Source organism: Lampris incognitus, chromosome 20 (genome assembly GCF_029633865.1).
Source record: "Lampris incognitus isolate fLamInc1 chromosome 20, fLamInc1.hap2, whole genome shotgun sequence".
Lineage (NCBI taxonomy): Eukaryota > Metazoa > Chordata > Actinopteri > Lampriformes > Lampridae > Lampris > Lampris incognitus.
In genome coordinates this window covers 13742081-13757420 of record NC_079230.1, presented here as the reverse complement: position 1 = coordinate 13757420, position 15340 = coordinate 13742081, and the positions used below count along the sequence as shown (strand labels likewise).

The 15340-nt window shown below is 46.9% G+C and overlaps 1 protein-coding gene across 1 annotated transcript in view; it reads right to left on the bottom strand.

The window, feature by feature from the left end:
• The window catches only part of arhgef40 (Rho guanine nucleotide exchange factor (GEF) 40), a 60645-nt gene that overhangs the window by 17858 nt on the left and 27447 nt on the right, over positions 1–15340 (bottom strand). Inside the window, exons 8-18 of the mRNA XM_056300083.1 lie at positions 14261–14375; positions 12604–12697; positions 12308–12394; positions 11003–11119; positions 9111–9209; positions 8055–8206; positions 5469–5607; positions 3147–3266; positions 2189–2380; positions 1427–1933; positions 427–809 (exon numbers count right to left, since the gene is read on the bottom strand). Of these exons, the coding sequence (XP_056156058.1) occupies positions 427–809; positions 1427–1933; positions 2189–2380; positions 3147–3266; positions 5469–5607; positions 8055–8206; positions 9111–9209; positions 11003–11119; positions 12308–12394; positions 12604–12697; positions 14261–14375 (2005 nt within the window). The remainder of the gene's footprint in view (positions 1–426; positions 810–1426; positions 1934–2188; positions 2381–3146; positions 3267–5468; positions 5608–8054; positions 8207–9110; positions 9210–11002; positions 11120–12307; positions 12395–12603; positions 12698–14260; positions 14376–15340) is intronic.

The following is a 15340-nucleotide window of genomic DNA, read 5'->3' as shown; positions in this document are numbered from 1 at the left end:
GTTGAAATCGAAAGCGCTAGAACTGAAACAAGAATCCAGAAGAACCTTACTGTCACTGTGCCAAGCACACAAAATTTACAGGTGTGTCAACCTCAAAATGGTGCACACATAAAAGAGATAAGGAATATAAAATATCAGCAATAAAAAGTACAGCGTCTAAACAATATAAGTGCAAAATATAAGCAGTGTAAGGTACAAAATTCAAGACGGTTAATGACAAAATACAACTTACGAGGTTCAAAAACAGCAGCAAAAATGCAGTAAAGGTGCGGTGGACAGATATGAAGTGGCTTAAAGTGACATGTGAGTAAATATATGCAAACAAACTAGAGAGAGAGAGAGAGAGAAGAACAGACATGCACAACCAAAAACAAAGCCACACACACACACACACATATATATATATAATACATATATAATACATACCTCTGTGCCGTAGAGCATGTCCTCTCCCCGCCCATCTCTCTGTCTGCCCGGCTCAGCAGCACATGCTGCCGCGGAGATCCCGTGTGGTCCACCACCTCCTTGCTGCTGACCTCCACACCCCGGATCAACACTCCTCCTCCTCTTCCTTCGGCTCCTCCGCTCCCCCACCCGGGGACGGCTGCAGCGACGCCAGCCGTGACCACCGGGTCGGCTAACGCCCGCCGACCCAACCAGGACAGGGGTGAGTTGCGGCTGGCCGCTCCCAACGAGGGGTCTGCAGACTTGGAGGCGCCCGTGCCCCGGCGGGGGGCCAGGAGGGCCTGTAGGTCGAAGCTCGGGTGCCGCTTCCTGGGGGGCTTGGGAGGTAGTGGGGCCTCTGTGGGCTGGGGGGGTCAGGTAAACGGTGAGAATGTGAAAAATATGGAGTAAAAAAACTGGACAGTTGTAAGCATAAACCATGTACTTTCCACAAAGTGCCCCCTTTTTCCTCTCCAATTGTACTTGGCCAATTACCCCACTCTTCTGAGCCATCCTGGTCACTGTGCCACCCCTTTTGCCGATCCAGGGAGGGCTGCAGACTACCGCATGCCTCCTCCGATACACGTGGAGTCGCCAGCCGCCTCTTTTCACCTGACAGTGAGGAGTTTCACCACGGGCACGTAGCGCGTGGGAGGATCACGCTATTCCCCCCAGTTCCCCCCTCCCCCTCGAACAGGTGCCCCAACTGACCAGAGGAGGCGCTAGTGCAGTGACCAGGACACATTCACATCCGGTTTCCCAACCGCAGACACAGCCAATTGTGTCTGTAGGGACGCTTGACCAAGCTGGAGGTGACATGGGGATTCAAACCGGCGATTCCCACATTGGTAGGCAACAGAATAGACTGCTATGCTACCCAGACACCCCCGACAAATATAGTTCGAGCACAGGATGATATGGTCAACAGGTTAAAAAGGGTATATAATATATATATATAAATTCATAAGAAACATTAACTCACAGTCTTCTTTGCAGGATTCAGCAGGTTCTGCAGGAATTTCCCTCCTGCGGCTGAGCCCACTCCTCCTCCCGCAACTCCTTCCTTCTTGTTCCCCTTCTCCTCTCCGATCTTCAGCGTGGAGCAGTTCTGCGGCCTGAACAGTGAGGCCAGGGACCCCCAGGACTGGAGCCCTCCCTCCCCTCCCCCGGCCCCCACACCCCAGTCGCCTTCCCCCTCGGGCCCCATCAGGTCCCACAGGCTGCTGGCCGACGGGGTCTTGGCCTTGCCCTGGCCGTAGCTCGGGCCTCGCTCGCCCTGAAGGATCCGGGGCTTCACCTGCGCCACCGTCCGCTGGTAACGCTCCACCGTCTGGGTCCAGAGGTCCAGCAGTGCCCCACCGCCCAGCTCCATTGCGAGGGAACGCGCATCCTGGAAACGCGATGGAGGGATGGGAGGAAGAGAGGCCAGAGGAGAGGAAGAGGACGAGGAAGAGGAGGTAGAAGAAACAGCATCGCACCACTGGGTGGCCTGCAAATGAGAGAAGGAAAAAGAAAAAGAGAAAAGGAAAGATGTTTTTCTTGCCGTTTGCTGTAGAAATGGTTTTACCTTAGTGTGGTTTTAGAACTTAGCACGTGTGTATGTGTATCAGCATAGTATGTGTAAACAAGAACTCGTTTGCATTTGGATATGTATCACACTGCAGTTCCAGTCATGCATGTGTGTATGAATGCTTTCCGTTGAGCATGGCAGTGCATATAAATTGCATTCCTGCGTGCCTATTACCTCAGTCAGTGTGGACAGTAGTCTCTGTGTGTTGTCCAGGGTGGTCCAGCAGTCGGACAGACAGTGGCCCATGTCTCTGAGTCTCTCTCTGACTGGGGGAAGCCTGATCTGGATCTCGCCCAGACCTCCCCAGTCCAGCTCACACCAGCCCTCAAGGTCACTGAGCACTGAGAGAGTCTCGCTGTGGAGCTCCTGCAGGGACATGATTCAACAAATGTAAGGCCGTACCTCCAAAAAGATTCAATAGAGTGTGTAATGTGGAGTTTGGGGTGGATGCACTTTGCTTGCAGAATAGAAAAGCATGAAAAAGAAGTCTGTTGAAATCCGTGTCCCCCCGCTGATCTGGGATCAAATCCTCTCAGCATTCGTACAGCACATTTCAGTGTATAGGACGTAAAATGAGACCCTAATGTCACAGTACACCATCCTGGGTGCATTTTAATGACTAGCAGACATGGATATGTGTTTACTTGTGAGACATTAGACTTCTGTTATCAACAAATTCCCTTTTATTTCCCATCAGAGAGGAATCTGAAGCTACAACTAGAAGACTGGCATTTCTGTTTAATTTTCATGCACCTGTGGTGATACTGGTAATTGCATTGGTGCTTGACCACTCCACATCCCAGAGGTCCATTAGAAATTAAACAAAGTTGGCAGTGCTTTTGTGTTAGCAGCTGTGCCACCGCCGTGCACAGAATGTGGTAGAGTGGTAAATGGATTGCATTTAAAATAATGCTTTTCTAGCTTGCACCAGCCACTCAAAGGGCTTTGCAATTAATGCCTCATATATTTACCCATGCATGCACACACCTACACACACATGCATGTATGCACACACACATTCACAAATCGACTAAGATTATAGCATATTTAGTAAGCCTACACACATGCAGTTACTTAATCACAAATACATACTTAGATGACTTAACACACACACACACACACACAAACCCACATTTGCCGTCTCCCTGAAAGTCTTGAACTTCTGCTGTTTGAGCGAGAGTCTGCTGAGCGAGAGAGGGGGATCCTTATAGTCTTCCAGCTGAGCTTGAACCTGCTCAATCTCCTTATCACACTGGAGACGGAAGAGAGGAAGAGAGAGAGAGGGAGTGAAGGTCCAATGAAGGATAGAGTATAAAAGAAGAAGAGGGGAGGAGGAAGATAAGAACAGGGCAATGAATAGAGGTAGAATGCGTCCTGTTACTGATACATACATCTGATATCATACATCTTATTCTCCTCAGCAAATACAGTGCAGAGGGACAATGCAACAAGGGACACTGACTATCTTCTTTTCCATCTGTAGAAACATGAGGCGATATATATATATATATATTTGTGTGTGTGTGTATATAGTGTATATATATATATATACACACTCACCAGCCCCTTTATTAGGCACACCTGTCCAACTGCTTGTTAACGCAAATTTCTAATCAGCCAATCACATGGCAACAACTCAATGCATTCAGGCATGTAGACATGGTCAAGACGATCTGCTGCAGTTCAAACCGAGCATCAGAATGGGAAAGAAAGGTGATTTAAGTGACTTTGAACGTGGCATGGTTGTTGGTGCCAGACGGGCTGGTCTGAGTATTTCAGAAACTGCTGATCTACTGGGATTTTCACGCACAACCATCTCTAGGGTTTACAGAGAATGGTCCGAAAAAGAGAAAATATCCAGTGAGCGGCAGTTCTGTGGGCGAAAATGCCTTGTTGATGCCAGAGGTCAGAGGAGAATGGCCAGACTGGTTCGAGCTGATATAAAGGCAACAGTAACTCAAATAACCACTCATTACAACCGAGGTATGCAGAAGAGCATCTCTGAACGCACAACACGTCGAACCTTGAGGTAGATGGGCTACAGCAGCAGAAGACCACACCGGGTGCCACTCCTGTCAGCTAAGAACAGGAAACTGAGGCTACAATTCGCACAGGCTCACCAAAATTGGACAATAGAAGATTGGAAAAACGTTGCCTGGTCTGATGAGTCTCAATTTCTGCTGCGACATTCGGATGGTAGGGTCAGAATTTGGTGTCAACAACATGAAAGCATGGATCCATCCTGCCTTGTATCAACAGTTCAGGCTGGTGGTGGTGGTGTAATGGTGTGGGGGATATTTTCTTGGCACACTTTGGGCCCCTTAGTACCAATTGAGCATCGTGTCAACGCCACAGCCTACCTGAGTATTGTTGCTGACCATGTCCATCCCTTTAAGACCACAGTGTTCCCATCTTCTGATGGCTACTTCCAGCAGGATAATGCGCCATGTCATAAAGCTCGAATCATCTCAGACTGGTTTCTTGAACATGACAATGAGTTCACTGTACTCAAATGGCCTCCACAGTCACCAGATCTCAATCCAATAGAGCACCTTTGGGATGTGGTGGACCGGGAGATTCGCATCATGGATGTGCAGCCGACAAATCTGCAGCAACTGCGTGATGCTATCATGTCAGTATGGACCAAACTCTCTGAGGAATGTTTCCAGTACCTTGTTGAATCTATGCCACGAAGGATTAAGGCTGTTCTGAAGGCAAAAGAGGGTCCAACCCGGTACTAGCAAGGTGTACCTAATAAAGTGGCCAGTGGGTGTATATATACACACACACACTGTACTTTATGCAAGGTGTCGTTGTCCATGTGCAAAGCACAATACAACTGGATAGTTTCTTTTCTTTTCTTTTTTTTTGGATTTTTCCCAGTTGTATCCGGCCAATTATCCCACTCTTTCGACCTGTCCCGGTCGCTGCTCCACCCCCTCTGCCGATCCGGGGAGGGCTGCAGACTACCACATGCCTCCTCCGATACATGTGGAGTCGCCAGCCACTTCTTTTCACCTGACAGTGGGAGCGTGGGAGGATCACACTATTCCCCCCAGTCCCCCCGCCCCCCGAACAGGCGCCCCAACCGACCAGAGGAGGCGCTGGTGCAGCAACCAGGACACATACCCACATTCGGCCCCCCCCCCCCGCAGACACGGCCAATTGTGTCTGTAGGGATGCCCGACCAAGCCGAAGGTAACACGGGTATTTGAACAGGCGACCCCTATGTTGGTAGGCAACAGAATAGACTGCTACGCTACCCGGACGCCCTGTATTTAAGTTTCTAACGTTACTTTGCTGCAAAGAAAATTCCAGTGCATTCACTCAGGTTGATGAGGTGGCCTTTAGAGTCATGAGCTGGGAAAACTGCTGTTCTTTTGTCCTCTCTTTTGCCCCCTCACAGAAATAGTTTATTAATCCTTATTGTCACCCTCGACTTCTTCCGTATTACCTTTTCCAGTTTGTCCACCAACCCCGCCAGTCGTCCAAGTGCCTCCAGGTCACGACCTCTTTGGTTGGACACCCGCACAAGTCGATGGAGGGCGTCATCCACGCTGTCGTAGAGTTTAGAGGTCGCAGCTAAGGCGGCCCTGAATGGACAAAGGACACAAGGTGAAAAGGCTGCAAGTAATGTGCAGACACAGACAGCCACTTCAGAATCAACAGCTATGAGCCAATGAGTTCGCCTTTTGCACAATGCGGCTTCTATGATGGAAGTATGCAAAATTTAAAACTCTCTGTGTCTGACACTTGTATCTGTAAAGAATTTCTTAACACTCATAAATGCATGATAATCTAGTTCAAAAAAGTTCTTTTTTTTCCTGAACAGTCTCATCGGTGCATTCCTGATGTTTATTTCTGGCTGCTCACAAGAAGAGGATGGTGGGAGTGGGAAAATTTGCCACTAAGGTGCAAAAAATAAACATCCATCCATCCATTATCCAAACCGCTTATCCTTACTCAAGGTCGGGGGATGCTGGAGCCTGTCCCAGCAGTCAGTGGGCGGCAGGCGGGGAGACACCCTGGACAGGCCGCCAGTCCATCACAGGGCCCACACACACACACCTAGGGACAATTTAGTACAGCCGAGTCACCTGACCTGCATGTCTTTGGACTGTGGGGGGAAACCGGAGCCCCCCGGAGGAAACCCACACAGACACGGGGAGAACATGCAAACTCCACACAGAGGATGACCTGGGACGACCCCCCAAGGTTAGACTACCCCGGGGCTCGAACCCAAGACCTTCTTGCTGTGAGGTGACTTCACTAACCACTGCACCATTGTGTTGCGGAAAAATAAATAAATAAATTGGGGAAAAAATGAAAAAAAGAAGAAGTAAACAAATTGTAGAAAAATACCTTCACACAGACATTTAGGTTTGAAGTTTTTCAAAAAACATGGTTGAACCCGAGTTTTGGCTATTGATGTTGTAGTATGTGTTGTTAAAGATGTTCTTCAGCTTGGTCCGCTATATCTACATGTAAGACACAATGTCTTCTTCACCAAGCCACACCTGCCTTATTGTTCTGCATTTTGCTTTTAAGGTGAAGAAGTAAAACACTTCATTTTTTTTCCCTGCAAATCCCCCACAGCTATCATATAAATGAGCAAGTACAAAGTGAATATGACTCGCATATTCATGTATTAGCTATAGTTGTAAATAGAGCAACAGAAAGTATGAAAAAAGGGCATTAGTGTGCATGTAAATCTCATGATAGTGGCTTTAAATGTCAGCTGCTAAATAACTTTAGGGGGCACGGAGCATCTATAAACTGCAGCGAAGGACGAATGAACAAACGATGGCATCCATATTGGCCCCCGGTCAATGTCAGATTTACATTCCTGTTTAGTTCTACAGCTGGTTTGCATCTCTGGCGGGCGGGGTGGGGGAGTACGAACTTTGTCTTCAAGATCGAGAGTTTAATCTCTGATAGATATTGACAAAACAAAATTCCCCGAGTAAAGTAGAACGACGTAATGCTTCAAAGTCTGCAGAGGCGTTAAGTGGAGAGGGGACAGACAGAGCTACAGGCTGTAACTCATAGACTCCTTTATTTCTTTATTTCTTGTCCCCTGGGAACAGCCTGCTTTCACCCGGTGTTTCTCATTTGTGTGTGTGTGTGTATATGTTAGAGCCCTGTACGGGCCATAAACTCCAGCCCTAGCCCGGCCCCAGCCCAACAAAATCTGCAATTTTTCAGCCCCAGACCGACCCGAGACTGACACCAACATCACTTTAAGCTCTCTTTTGACACACACTGTGATGCACATTCTCTCTGATACACACACACACAGCATGGTCAACTGTCACATGTAATGCATACTGACATGCGTATATTCATAATATGATTAAATTAACAATATTTCATACAGTGGCTTATGTGTGCTCTGCAAGTATATGGGCTGACCCGAGCCCGATCTATATAGAAAGAAATTGCTCCGAGCCCGGCCCGAATCGATTCAGTGTGTCAGAACCTGTCAGGACCAGACGAGCTTGCAGACCTCTAGTGTGTGTGTGTGTGTGTGCGCGAGTGATTGTGAGTGACTGTATGTCTTTCAAGGCCTTATCTATATGATCAGATAAGTTTTACATCAACCAAGCACAGTGAATGCTATGCCTGCACATTGAGAAGAAACCAAAACTCTTGAGTAAGAAAGTTATTAAATATGCTGTTATCATTATAATTCTATATCATCATACAGATAATAACATTTTTCAGATAATATCTATAATTTCCTGTCACAATAGTCCTGCTCAGCAGACAGACATTCAGGCATCCAAAGCAATCACTCAACATGAAAACTGATTATTGATTGAAACTGATATATGTGTGAGTGATAAATGTACCGCTATGATGATACATCATGATTAATGGTCCCTTATGAGGATTTTTAGGGTCAGCTTACAACTAAGAATTCCTTTGATTGGTATTTGTGCAATAAAAGTAGCCTGGTGACATTATTTATTTTTTGCATGTAAAAAGAACATTCTGGACAGATTACCATCAAACAATAGGAAAATTAGATTTATTGTACCTGCAGTCTGGGGACTTTTGAGCCAATCCAGATGCGCTATTGGTCAATCCTGCAAGCCAGGCCCCGCCCCTTTGCTGTAGCTCGGTCAACCGTTGGTCAACCAAAACACTCGTCATTAGTTGTCTGTGTTTGTCGATGCTCAGAGGAACCGCCTGAAGTGGAATCCAACAGTTATTCACGTTTTATCCTTTCAGACATACACATATGTACAAAAGTGGTCTGAAAAAGGACAACACACAGTCAGCATATTCAGCACATCAGACTGCTGAGAGAATGTTTGCGGATGATAAACTGGTACTTGGCAAGCCGATACCCAGGCTAATTGGTCCCATCCAGGGCTTAATTTGCGCCGGATCCTGCCAGAACAGGATCCGGGACCTTCCAAATTGGGAACGGTACCCATTTGATCCGGCACTTCCTTTATCACTATCAAAATTTGCAGATAAATTTTGTGCAATATATAATGTCATCTGACCTTCTGTTCTTTTATTCCCCATTGAAGTTATTCGTAAATCGCTTGTTTGCCTATTCTGGAAGCATTTCAAATCTGATTTTTTTTTTTAAAAAGAGAGCGAGAGATAACCTAACTTAATAATGGTGCTGTCGAGCGGAGGAGAACGACGGACAGACAGAACACGTAACTTCGGTTTCTTAGCCTGCTTGCTTATTGTGATAGGAAGTACAACTCTCATCATAATTTCAGCCCCCCCCCCCATCTTAGAAATCCACAGACACAAGGGAAACAGAGAAGTGAGGGGACAGTCAATGAGGGAGAGGGAGAGAGATGCAACAGTTGTTTCTATACCCCCGCCCCACCTACTCATCTAGAGTGATTATTGTGAATACTCTGATTAATAACTGTAAATATGAATGCTTTGCTGGTGATGACAGTTGTGTCTAGTTTGAACAGCCAGCATGTGGTCCAGTGTGCTGCAGGCATTGCGGATTACTGGATGCCTTCTAAGACCTTTTCTCTCCCCCCGACCCACCGGAGTGGCACCCTCTCTGTGTCCCAGGACATCCTGATTTACAAACGAAGCCCCAGTCCCGTCGTACCTTGATCATATCCGGCATCGGCTCAGCATCCATAGACTGCAGTGCTTCTCCTAGCAAGGAGAGGGCGCTCTCGCAGCGCTCCGTCAGACTCTCCAGGCTCTGCAGCGACAAAAAGGACAAAAGCGTCAGTGTGATTAGTGTTTCAGAGTTTACCGTGTGTTAAAGACTGTTGTTTTTTCATTAAAACATGAGGTTAACCTAAAAAATGTTCCCAAGATTTAATTCTATGTTTCAAAGTGAGTCCAAATATCCAGACTGTAATCCAATACAAAGGTCACAACAGGGCTACAGTTGTTTGAAATCATTTTTACTTTTCCCTCGAAAAAAAGTCTATGAGAGACATGAAGGAAAGTGTAGACAGTTTCTTTTGTTTGGACAAACTAATAACAACCTCTGTATAAACTGTCTGGGAAAGCAGCCACGGGTGTCCAAACCCATCTTCATGACTCTTCTCTCTTTATTTATGCTCCACCTCCTCTTCCTCATGAGCCTACGGATGAGTCTTCCCTTAGACCAGGGGCTGACCTTTTCTTGTGCAACCATGAAATTTCCTTCAGTATGGGAAGCTACCGGCCAGGCAAATGCTCGAACCGACGGCTGAAATAAATCAGACCGGCTGCATTCTATACTTACCTACCTACCCACCTACATACATACCCACCTACATACATACTACATAGCACTAAAAATATATATATATACACAAAGCTAAAAATGACTAAAACCTAACCTGGTCTGCAGGTGGTGCAAATTTGGTGTTTGATATTATTCAAGTCGGATGGAAATTGAAACGCTCTTACTTTCAAAAATCACTTATTACTTCAACTGTCATCATGTCTCTTTCTACTGAGAGAAAATCAAGTGTATAAGGAAGAGTTCCCTCTGAGCATAACTGTAGTCCACTGACTTCTAGTTTCTACTGCAGCTGTCATACCAGTTTCCTGTTTGTCGGCGTATGCTATTGACAATGGCATATTTTTCGCGATGCCTGCAAGATTTACCATGGATACCTGTCAGCGACATGCACAGAATGGTCGACAAACTTTCACCTGCACCTCCCAGCAGACAGGTGAAAAGTTTAAGTTGTACATATCAAGTTACGTCCACAATTATCAAGATGAGCGGACGGACGGAATTGTGGACGTAACTTGATATGTACAACTTGAAACTTTTCACCCGTTTGCTGGGAGGTGGAGGGTCGACCGTTCTGTGCATGTCGCCGACATGTATCCATGGGAAACCTTGCAGGCATCGCGAACAATATGCTGTTGTCAATAGCACACGCCAACAAACAGGAAACTGGTTTGACCGCTGCAGTAGAAACCGGACGTCAGTGGACTGCAATTACGCAGTCGATTCCGTTTTTCTATTTTTCACTATGTTAAAGAGCGCCCCCTAGTTCAGCTTCTCTCAGTCGATCTTTTTTTCTGATGCTCATGATGGCATAGACACACTGATTTTAAATACAGCCAATCACATCAAATCATCAAACTATGAATCCCCGCCCACCCTTACCACCAACCCTTGTACGTGTCACTCATAGTTCAGCTCATGAATATTAATGAGGACAAGACCGCTGAGCTCGGCTACGTATAAAGGTATGAAAAGAAATACGATATTAGTCAGTGACAAATATAAAAAAAGTATAACACACACATCACATTACTAACATGTCAAAGCTCATTCATAATACTAAGCTTTCAGTAGAATTTGGTTTGAAATATTTAAATATTTCCCATGTAACCATGGATAATGTTTTTAGCACATCAGCAAATCCAGTGGCACCAAAATAGATATGGACGTGGAGCCAAAATTATTTAAAAAAAATCAGGAACTCCTACACACACACACACACACACACACACACACACACACACACTAGCTCAGCTCACCAGTCTGAAAGCCAGCCAGTCTGCGTGGGAGTGGTCGAAGTCTCCGTCCATCTCTCTGGGCAGCTGTTGCTTGTCTATGTACTGCTGCAGGACCCCTGTTCCCCGCACCGTGTGCACCTGCACAGGAAGAAACAAACCATGAGTCGGGACGAGAAAAGGGCACGAGATGAAAGAATGGAAAAGAAGCGGCTGGCGACTCCACATGTATCAGAGGAGGCATGTGGTAGTCTGCGGCCCTCCCCGGATCAGCAGAGGGGGTGGAGCAGCAACCGGGACGGCTCGGAAGAGTTGGGTAATTGGCCAGATACAATTGGGGGGAACGGGGGGGGGGTGTTATATCACAGGTTCGGATGTGCACACACACACACACACACACATACATACACACATCAATACATATATATGTATATGTGTGTGTGTGTGTGTTTGGCATCAGTTAAGCAAAAATATCTCGTCATCAGTTGCCATCAAAACCAAAACACTAGCTTTGATAGAAAAAATAGGCTTCACCTCACCTGACTAAAGAAGCCACCTGCTGGATACGTTACTGAATTATTTACTTAATTTCCTTTAACATACCCACAATTACTTGTGAAGTTCACCAGTAATGAGCTCTCGCTTTTAATACGACCAAAGCACAGACTTAATTAATGTGTCGCCCGAATGGAGTCTCCCTTCGCTGAGCGGCCCGCTGCACCGGGGAAGGGATTCGGGGTTCAATAAGCTGCGCGCCAATCAGTGCAAGGCTAGGAGCCGCATTACCGGGAGACGAGAGTCATTTGCCGACTCTTGATCCGCCAAGTAGCGGGCTATTTCAACGTAAAGAGCATGAAATTGCGGGCACCGACTTCATCAAGACGCGACATCAGATGTAATGTTTTCGGTGTTCTCAGACCCACGAGGCCAGCCACTAACCTGTGTTAAATAACAGGCAGAGCATTTTCAGGGAAACCTTTTTGGTCTGGCCAAGCTCTCCAGAGAGCAGACGGATTTGTTATCCGGATTTTGTTTGCTTGCGTCTCGCGAGGTGATTCGTCTGAAGCCTCTGGAGACGCTGTCTCTCTCCGAGGCACACTTTCTATTTTCATCAGTTTCGCGTCCAAGCCGGCGAACTAAAACTAATACAAAGTCAAACGAGAGAAATTATGTCGGTGGTAGTCCAAAAAAGGGTAATATCATGAGATAAGCACAGCGAGGCCACAAGGGGCAGCGGCTCGCCATGGAAACGGGGCAGCCACAGCACGCGCCGATGACAGGAGGTATAATGACGAGTCGAATCATATCGAGTCTGCTACATGAGGTCACCTCCACTCCCTCCGGGCTGTACGAAGGAGACTCCTGCTGCTCCTCCACCAGAATCAGAACAGAACCCAGACCACCGGGGACCAACACCTGCAACACACACACACACACGTAAATCAAAAACTAAAACATCACTTCTGGTCTTGATAGGTCAAAAACACAAGAGGTTGAGAGCTACCTCCTCACATCTGCAAAGCAATGCACGCACGTGCACGCACACACACACACACACACACACACACACACAAACCTTTAGCATGCCGTCAGCTAAAAATGATTTTTTTGTTTTTCCATCTCACCTGGAAGAGTTTAAGAGCAGACAGACAGACAGCGGAGGGCGGAGTCTGTCTGCTGTCCATCAACACAGTCAGGCCTTTCTCCTTGGCTGGAGGGCTGAATAGCAAAGAGGGAAGGAAGGAGATAGACAGGGGGAGACAGACAGACAGACAGACAGAGATAGACAGAGTGAGAGACAGACAGACAGAGAGAGAGCAAGAGCAAGATAGACGGGGGGGGCAGAGAGAGAGTAAGAGAGAGACAGTGAGGGAGGGAGAGAGAGAGAGATAGACAGTGAGAGATTGATAGACGGAGAGTGAGAGAGATTGATAGACAGAGGGAGAGAGATTGATAGACGGAGAGTGAGAGAGATTGATAGACAGAGGGAGAGAGATTGATAGATGGAGAGTGAGAGAGAAAGAGTGAAGGAGAGACAAACAGACAGAGAGACCAGAGATAGAGAGAGAGAGATATACAGAAGGAAAGAGAGTGTGAGGGAGAGATGGAAAGAGAGAGAGAGGTAGATAGAGGGAGTGAGATAGACAGGGAGAGAGAGATAGATGGAGTGCAGGAGAGATGGAGAGAGAGAAAGCGAGAGAGAGCAATAGACACGAGAGAGAGAGAGAGGGAGATGGAGAGAGCAAGAGACAGAGAGGGAGAGTGGTTAGATAGACAGACAGACCTGGATCTCTTTTAGTAAATGCAAAGGAAGACTTCCTTCCTTTCTAGGGGAGATGTCCTCTGTGTGAAGGTGACATCCGTCTCTATACAGAGTGATTTATAGCACTGACTTAAAGAAGAACTTCTGTTTTCAAGGGAGGCAAATGCATGTAGTCATTCACCAGCAAAATGACAGATTTTCAGAGCAGGTCACCTGTGTTTTAGGGATACTGAATGTTAACTTGATATAAGGATTTCTTGTCAAAACAGGCCTATAACCTTTAGAAACAGAATTCTTCTTTTAATTGTTCATAAGTGTTTGAACTTGTTTGAAAGGAGATGACGGATGATGTTAACCGCAACCAGACAGTGCCAGGTATGTTGTCAAACACACTACGCCAGCCTTCAGATGTTTTGCTACGGTTTTCTGAAATTTCAGAGACATCTCTATTCCGAGCTGCAAACCCCCCCGGCACAGACTTACAGAAGCAAGTCAAGTCATATCTCATCATAAAACACTTTCACTGAAACAGGCTTGACTCCAATAGCTGCAGTAAGCAACAAAAGAAACTGATACAGGTGGAAAACAAGAGGGAACACACACGGTACAAATTCGAGGGCTTAAGCCAGGACTTGTGTCTGTCTCTATGACCAGAGGAGGGGGAAAAGCTGGATGGTGTATTATGGAAGTCAGCGCATAGTGCAAGATCTGGTAAATATATGGGCCCTGACCTTTTATTAGCCTAGAAAAATGCATATTTTCTTGACGCTGGCAGGAAGCTCGCCCTGAAGGAACAACCCAAACAGTCCCCGAAAAGAAAAACAAGTATCTGCCGATACAGCTCGACCCAGATTCACACGGCACAGACACAAATATGTACGCCAAGCACCGATTTTGTAATATCTGTAAAAATAACCCGCGCTGCAGAACTGTTGCAACGCTTCCCCCCTGAGCTCATTTCCTGATTTGGATAGCAGGAATGTGGCCTGCTTTTCTGAACAGAACGGGAATGTTTTTACCGCGTGATTCTGTGGTAGCAGGCCAGGACCCGGGTCAAGTCGTCCTCGCTGTACCCTTCTTCAGAAAGATGAGTCTCCGTCAAAACCAGCGCACGCCCCAGCCGGTCCACCGTCCCTGTCGTTGAGACAGCGACCAGGTAAAAAGGGCAGGAAGAGGAGAGGAGAAATGGGTGTGGAGCCAAGTGAAAAACAGGAGGAGAGAGTGAGAGGGAACTCGATTAGTGATGGATGGCTGGTAAAGAAAGATGAAAAACAATATTGCTGAGAGACCAGAGGCACAGGAAACTGATGTTTTCAAATGTAAAACAATGGAGGGAAAAGAGTGTCTACTACTTCTTTTTGGGGTGATTTGACATGGTGTTTTCATGCTGGACATGACCTTTTTTTTGCAACTTCTTCATCCTCCTCCTGGCAAAGGTAGTGACCATGGTCATTGGAAATCTACATCTATACCAGACTGTCCACTGGCGAGAATGAGTCATTCTGTTTTACACTAACGTGCCTTTCTCTTTCTTTTTTCCCCCCTAAATTGTTTTCCCCCTTTCCCCCCCAGTTATACTTGGCCAATTACCCCACTCATCCGAGCCGTCCAAGTCGCTGCTCCACCCACTCTGCCGATCCGGGGAGGGCTGCAGACTACCACATGTCTCCTCCGATGCATGTGGAGTCGCCAGCCGCTTCTTTTCACCTGACAGTGAGGAGTTTCACCAGGGGGACGTAGCGTGTGGGAGGATCACGCTATTCCCCTGTCCCCGTTCTCCCCGAACAGGCACCCCGACCAACCAGAGGAGGCGCTAGTGCAGTGACCAGGACAGATACCCACATCCGGCTTTCTGCCCGCAGCCACGGCCAGTTGTGTCTGTAGGGACACTCGACCAAGCCGGGGGGATCGAACCGGTGATCCCCATGTTGGTAGGCAACGGACTAGACTGCCACGCTACCCGGACACCCACGATGTGCCTTTCTTAAGGACAGTCATGTCTGCAGAGATCAACACCTTGGCGACTTGTTGCTAACTCTGATTATTTAGTTCGACTTTTCAATGTGTGATCCAAGTTATGTATGAACTGCCAGATGATT